Source organism: Stylophora pistillata, chromosome 3, assembly GCF_964205215.1.
Source record: "Stylophora pistillata chromosome 3, jaStyPist1.2, whole genome shotgun sequence".
NCBI lineage: Eukaryota > Metazoa > Cnidaria > Anthozoa > Scleractinia > Pocilloporidae > Stylophora > Stylophora pistillata.
In genome coordinates, this window is record NC_142521.1 from 28,242,596 (window position 1) to 28,250,095 (window position 7,500).

Below are 7,500 nucleotides of genomic sequence, written 5' to 3' on the forward strand. Positions count from 1 at the left end.
CTGTCTTATCAGGAAAGCCGGGATATTCTACGTTGGCCTACCCTAGAGAAGCGAAGAGAGTATCTATCACTGGTGGAATGTTTTAAGACAGTTCATAGTTTAAATGGTCTAAATCCATCTTTTTTTATTTATGCTAGTGCCTTTCGTCCTCTCCGCTCTAATCATTGTTACAAACTGAAAGTCAAATCAGCCAGATTAAATTGTTACAAGTATTCATTCTTTGTCAGAATCGTAAACCTGTGGAATAAATTACCTAAAGACGTAGCTGAAGCAGAATCTCTGCGAACATTTAAGACCAAATTCAAGAATTACCTTTTTAAGTAATATTGTCAATAGTTTTTATAGTAAGTATTGTATATATTTGAATCGCAACTTAATGTTCTTATATTTGATGTTTAACTAGATGATTATTTTGGAAACAGCCTCGATAGGGCTAACCTCTGGTGTCTCCCTTTCCGCAAATTATTTATTTTTTGTGATTTGATTGAATAAAGTATTATCATGTCGCAGAGAAATCAACTGAATGCTACATTCTAATCAGGCAGCACAGGGCGAAAACCGTAACCTGTGAGCCATGGAGTAAAAAATAAATGTACATTAACTAATCCTAAAAAGCTTTTCTGTTGTGTCTACGGTCCTCCTTCTAACAGGAATTCAAACTGCCACCTTGAAAGTCCGGGAAATATTCAGCGTGCCCGAGAGCACTGCCCTCTGCATCTATCGCAGTACGTCTGTGCTTCTGCCTCCCACCAGGTCGCGCATCATGTCATTATTATTAATTATTATTATTATTATTGTTTATTTTTTTTATTATTATTATTATTATAAAGTAATTTGATTGTATCAACTAAGCTGAAATTGTGAATTGACCACCGTACAGGGTTAAAAAGCCGACATTTCTGGAGTGTCAGCCCTTCGTCAGAGTGAATTGCGAAGGGCTAACGTTTGAAACGTCAGCTTTTTAATTATACAGTGGCCAATTTAAAATTTCAACTTAGTTGATATAACCAAATTATATTAAATCAGGGGTCTCCTTTTGTTGGGCCATAAAAGTTCAGTCGTGATCAAGAGATAGATTACTTAAAAAGTTTTTGAAGCAAAAAAAGACTGGCTTTCAACTACGCTTTCAAATGAAGATAGCAGATTCGTTACGTATCTCTTGTAACCCTGTTACTTGGCAACGCCATCACATGCTGATGATTGCTTGGAGTGATTAGGTAACAGTGAATCTATCGATCCATAGAAATTTGCATACTGTAAGGCTTCATAGCTTCTCTCCAAGTACATCGCTGTCTGTGTAAATTTCTATTTTAACCAGCTGGTTGCTTTGTCGCCATACTCTTCGCGGAGAAGCTCCCGGGAGGAATTGGGTATCCTCATTCCCAGTTTCCCGCGCCGTCTGCACAGAACCTAGCGACCGCGCGCCCATGTTTGGGCATTTCACCGAGGGAGTATAGCACTAGTGAAGACCAAAAATGGCCGACTGGTAGCCATTGGCGTGGATTGGTGTTGGACAATTTCTGAGCTTTTCTCGTCTCCTTGGATGTTTTGGAGTTAATTTCAACATGACACTTACTCCAAAAGAATTATCCTCACTCCTGAGGTAGGTGATATTTTATTTATTCCATGACACTGGGATAATACAAAACTTTAAACTGTTTTTCATGTTCGGTATTGCTTTGTTTATCTCATAGTATCCTAGCTGAAGATTCTCTTGCTGTGGCGTCCTTTGAAACGATAGCTTCCTCTTTACACCAGAGATTTAACAAAAATGAACATTTCCAAATTGGTAGCGCAATGGTATGTGTAGTACTGAAAAACTTACACCTTTTAAATTCTCATATGTACATGTGATAAATGATGGTCATGTTCAATTGTAGAGTTTTTCGGTGCTCCTTGAATTGAAGCTGAAATCTACATGTGAAGGGTAAATCCTGACCTTGTGTTATAAACAAATTTTATGAAAAAACACATGTGATGCATGCTTTAAATAATACAGTTGGACCTGTATTAAATGTTTACCCAGTGTCGAGGGGTCAGTTGTCAAAGTTCTGAAATTCTTTCCCTTTAATCACTGTAAATTTTACCTCTATGAAGTGGTCACCTCTATTAAGTAGTTGTGGTCACCCTTTACAAGTAGAGTCCCAACTGCCTGTTTTTATTGTCTGTCACGTGTCTTGAACAGCAAATTTAACACATTGACACCTGAACCGTGTGATTGGTTTGCGCTGGAACGCTTTCTTCCCTACCTCCCCTACTAAGCAGAGTTTTGTTCCCAAACTTCCTCTATGGTTTGGGGATCAATAAACCAATCAGAATCCATCATTTGCACATATATTTTGATGGGTTTAGGGGGTACAAGAGGGGCATTATTCTATGCATCCTTACTAATAATAATAATAATAATAATAATAATGATAATAAAGTCTTTATTCCATCATAAGATAAAACTACATATCTTATGTTACAATGAATTTGGAAAAACTACAGAAATCTACATACATATTATGAATTAAAAAGTATGTAATTACAATAAATGGAGCTTAAATATCAACCTATTTACAAAGGTGTTCATAAAGCGCTGTGTATTAATTTTCGGGCGTGCGCAGCCTTTTTTCCTAAGATTGTGTACATATGTCTTTTGGACAGGACTAATGTCTTTCAGGGGGTGGCAATCCGTTGATTACTAAATGATCAAATTTGAAAATATGGCATCAGCACAGCCGACCCTCAAAAGTTTCAGGTCGGATTTTTCATTCATTTGCGATCAAGTTGGACCTAGTGGAACTCAGAATGTAAAGTAGCAATGCTATAGAATTCTGCTTGGAAAATAATGGATATCAAGGTCTTGAAGGTGACAGAATAAGCTCTCGAGTCAACGACACTTTGATTCTCTAAGGCAATGCAAATTATGGACATAAAGTAAAAACTGAACTTTCAGACTTCAAGCAGAGCCTAGCGACAATTTGACGATTCAATGGCCCGGTAAATATTATATATTTGAGTAATAATGTGTTCAAGAGGTATTGTTTAATAGAAGATTTTGCGCCAAATCGAAGTTTTTTCAGAATTTTCAAAATAATGCTGTGCAATTTTCTGGCCATGAAGGCAAGTAAACAACGATCTAAGCATGATGACTTTTACCGCATGGCCTTTGTACATGTAAGAAATTTGTATGTTTTTCGCTTATAACAGCAAATCAAAAACTGTTTTGAATAAATCTGTCATCCTGAAATATTTCTTGGTGGCTTAGCGATTTCTATCTTGCATTTGATTTTTAAATAAAAACTTAATATGCACCTATCGCTTTTTTCATTGGAAATAAGTTCTTTAATAGTCTTTTTTCACTGGAGCCTGTCTTTTGGAAAAGATGATTTTTAAAAATTTTACTGCACACTGTGTTTGCTTTCTTGGTTTCTCCAAAATTTTGAATTTTCGTAGGCACGTGTTACATGTAGGTGTCAATGGGTTAAGCAGAACCATTCAAATAAAACTAAGAAGAAGCTTTCAAGTATATTTTGTACACATTTATCTCCCAAAATCAATGGTAGAAGTATTTTTTTAGCTAGTTTTTGTACTTTAAGAGGTCAATTATGGAATAAAACTGCATGGCATTTTCCACTGCCCAGTTGTACTGCAGGCTGTGGTCATTTGAAGGGTGGACAATGCTATCCATGATATTTAACAATTATTTGCCAAAGGGGAGGTAAATATTGTCGAATAATCCTCGAGACAAAGTCAAGGGAATTATTTGACAAAATTCACCGAACCTGTGGCGATTAATTGTTTTAGTATAATTTCAGAGCTGAACAAGGGAGGAATTTCTAAAATAACAACATTTTAGTAACATTTATTACCATTTTATTTAACATTTATGTAAACCGCGTGGAGCGGCTTATATAGCGTCATATAAGGAACCGCTCAACCAATCAGATTGCTGGAAACTCTTTTCTCAGCTCTGAAATTATACTAAAGATCATTATCAGGTGGATAGCATAGTAAGTTTTGTCAACACTTATATACTTAAATTAAAGTAATTTAACTGTTAAAGAGCATTACCCACCCTTTGAACAACTGGGCCCTGGGTAAGAGTGACTGTGAACCCAACACTATGCCTTTGCCAACTCCACAGTCCAGTGCTTTCAATAAGATTTGAAATAGGTGGCTATCTGAGTACAGCACCTGCTGGAGAGCAACTTGAGTGCAACTTGAGCATGGTGACTGTGACTTGAGCGTAGGTAAATATACCTGGCGACTCACAACAGAATACCCACTGGAACTCCGGTGGGTGCTGGGTCTTACTGAAAGCACTGCAGACTATCACAGTAACCACTTGGGCAACAATTCTTTTCTGGGGTCCATCTGGTTGGCTTTGATTATCTTGAGCCACAAAATCCTTGATGAGATATGATAGCAGAATATGACAAAATTTAGATAACACATGTAGCATAATTATAACTTTTTTTTGTGGTCCAATTGTTTACAGCTTATGCTTTTACAACAACCTGACCTATTGCCATCAACCAGCCAAAGAATTGTGGTCCTGTTTTTGTTGTATGAAATGTACAGAGCAGAGCCCATAGCAAATAACCCTTTTGCATCTGTGTTTGTTCACGTTTTGGTAAGCATACCATGTGTCTGGTGATTTTCATTAATAGTCATGGTAACAGGACCCAGTGGAGTCAAATTAGATCTGTAATCATACAAGTGATTAACAAAATCAGACGACTGTGAAGCAGGAGTCAGATTTGTTTATCACTCATATGTTTACAGGCAGAGTTAGATGACATGAAGTCCTCTTACCAATTAATCAAAACTGTGACAAAATTTGAGAAAGAAACTAAACATTGGTTGTTTGTTTTCTTGAAAAAAAAAAAGAACAGTTAAAACAGTGAAGTGTGCGACAACAGCATGCACATGTGTACAGTCCATTAATGTATGCATTGTGTTAACGGTCCCTTTAATTGTCCTGTACTCTGTCCAGTTACAAGTAATGACATGTACACTGTGCCATCAGTGCTCAATGTGGCTGGTGATAACCAATCATGTTGTTGTCCTCACCTTAGGAAATGTACACTGTAGATAACAGTACGAAGAATATGCATACTTATATTAGAACGATCCTTCGCAGTAAAGCACTATTTGAGCAATAGTGGAAATCAGACCTGAAAAAAATTTCAGGCCTGTATGGGATTCGAACCACTGACCTCTGCGATACTAGTGCAGCGCTCTACCAATTGAGCTAACAAGCCAACTGGGAGCAGGCCATCAAATTAATTCGATATAAACCCGTAGATGATAAATCGAACAACAACAAACATATGAAACAGTGGTTCGAATCCCGTACAGGCCTGAAATTTTTTTCAGGTCTGATTTCCACTATTGCTCAAATAGTGCTTTACTGCGAAGGATCGTTCTTATATACGTCTCATAACCGCAGTTCACTCATATGTTTCATATGTTTGTTGTTGTTCAATATGCATACTGTTATTAAGTTGTAAAGGGTTAAGGTGGCTGAACACAGTTTTTGATACCTTTGTTTCTTTCACCATTTTCTCTAAAACCCTTGATCTCTTGATCACCAAAACTGGCAGCCAGCAAGTTAACAACACAAACTTTGTTTTTTTTTTTTTATAGTGAAGCTGATGTGTGTGCCATTACCATGGCGACATGAATAGATATACACAGGCAATTAAAATCGGTTTTGTTTATTTGTAGAAAATCTAGTTATTAGATTTTCTTTATAACTTGTCTGCAACAAGCTTGCAATGATACTCACAAGTTAACACCATTTTGCTAACAATTTAACAGAGAGCCCAGGTGGAAATCTTATTAAGATCTTAGTAAGATTCTTAATAAGATTCTTACTAAGATCTTATCTTACTTCTTAATTAAGATTCTTACAAGATTCTTACAAGATTCTTACAAGATCTTACAAGATCTTAGGAAAATGCTTCAAGATCTTACCAAGATCTTACCAAGATCTTACAAGATCTTACCAAGACCTTACAAGATCTTACCAAGATCTTACAAGATCTTACAAAGATCTTACAAAGATCTTACAAGATCTTACCAAGATCTTACAAAGATCTTACCAAGATCTTACAAAGATCTTACCAAGATCTTACCAGATCTTACTAAAATTCTTGTAAGATCTTAGAGGATCTTACCAAGATTCTTGTAAGATCTTACAAGACCTTACCAAGATTCTCACAAGATCTTGATAATATGAGATCTTACCAAGATCTTACTCAGATCTCATCAAAATATTTCTCATTTCTGCTCAAAACAATGTTACCAAAATAGAAAGAGCAGAAAAACACTTTAGAAAAATATTTTATGAAAACAGAAATCCTATTTTTATTACAAAGCAATGAACTATTTATACAAGTTTGAAACTCAGAAAACAAGGACACTACTTGATTGTTCCCAAGTAAAATTAAAGGGCAATGCACCTCTTTGCAACATAATAATGGTATTCCAAATTTTCATTATTGGAAAAAAATTACCACTTATTTTACTAAAAAGTATGAAGGTAAGATTAAATATTATTTGAAAGAGATTAATTCAAATGCATAATTCAAAAAAGCTGCAACAAATTATTGTTAGGCTCCAAAAAATCTAATGTACCGCTCTTTACCTAAAGGGAACCTCCACTAAAACAGGACAATAACTTTAAACTACAGAACATACTGTTTGCAATCAGAACTGTTCAAACTTTTTTGCGATGAAAGAATCGAGACCAAAATAAACGAATTTCAAAAACACTTGTTTGGTTTTTAAATTTCGCGGATGCCGCCATCTTGAATAACTGTGATGGGCAAAAGTTGCTCTCTTGTTTCAAACAAAAGCCCTTTTTGTGAAAACAATAACTGCAACCATGGCACGTCACAATCATTCAAGATAGTGGCACCTGGGAAATTTGAAAGTGAAAATAAGTTGTTCTAAATTCTTTTTTTTTTCTGAAACAACAACTAGTTTAATGAAAATTGATTGCAAATATTATTTTGTACAATTTTAAATTGTTCATTTGAGTCAAGGTGGAGTTTCCCTTTAACAATACATTTTTAGAATTAGAAGTTTGGAAACTCAAAAGTGACCGCCTCTCAAAAGTGACCTCCCTCTAACCGCCTCCCGGTTAGCTCAATGGATAGAGCGCTGGACTGTTGTGCGGGAGGTCGAGGGTTCGAGCCCCGGCCGGACCAACACTCAGGGTCTTAAAATAATTGAGAAGAATTTGCTACCTTTCTATAACATCAAGAAATGGTTAGATATTCTAGTCTTCTCGGATAGGGACGAATAAATGGAGGTCCCGTCTCCTGCAGGGTTGGGGTAGGAGACGTTAATTTCCCACACACGAGATTACTGTGTGATGGATGTCCTCCCCTGGGGTGGGATGGGTGGGATATAGGGCGCACTTAATTTGGAGCCTCGCTCTGTTGTGCGACCCTCACCACACTCTGGTGAAAGTGATTAAATAAGTGATGTGAATGTTGGACT

The 7,500-nt window shown here is 36.4% G+C and overlaps 1 protein-coding gene across 1 annotated transcript in view; it reads left to right on the forward strand.

Annotated features, from left to right (window-relative positions):
- Positions 1-1,443: 1,443 nt before the first annotated feature.
- Positions 1,444-7,500, forward strand: part of LOC111336202 (CCR4-NOT transcription complex subunit 11) — a 24,348-nt gene continuing 18,291 nt past the window's right edge. The window contains exons 1-3 of the mRNA XM_088752370.1: positions 1,444-1,603; positions 1,695-1,800; positions 4,487-4,621. Of these exons, the coding sequence (XP_088608496.1) occupies positions 1,566-1,603; positions 1,695-1,800; positions 4,487-4,621 (279 nt within the window). The 5' untranslated portion in view covers positions 1,444-1,565. The remainder of the gene's footprint in view (positions 1,604-1,694; positions 1,801-4,486; positions 4,622-7,500) is intronic.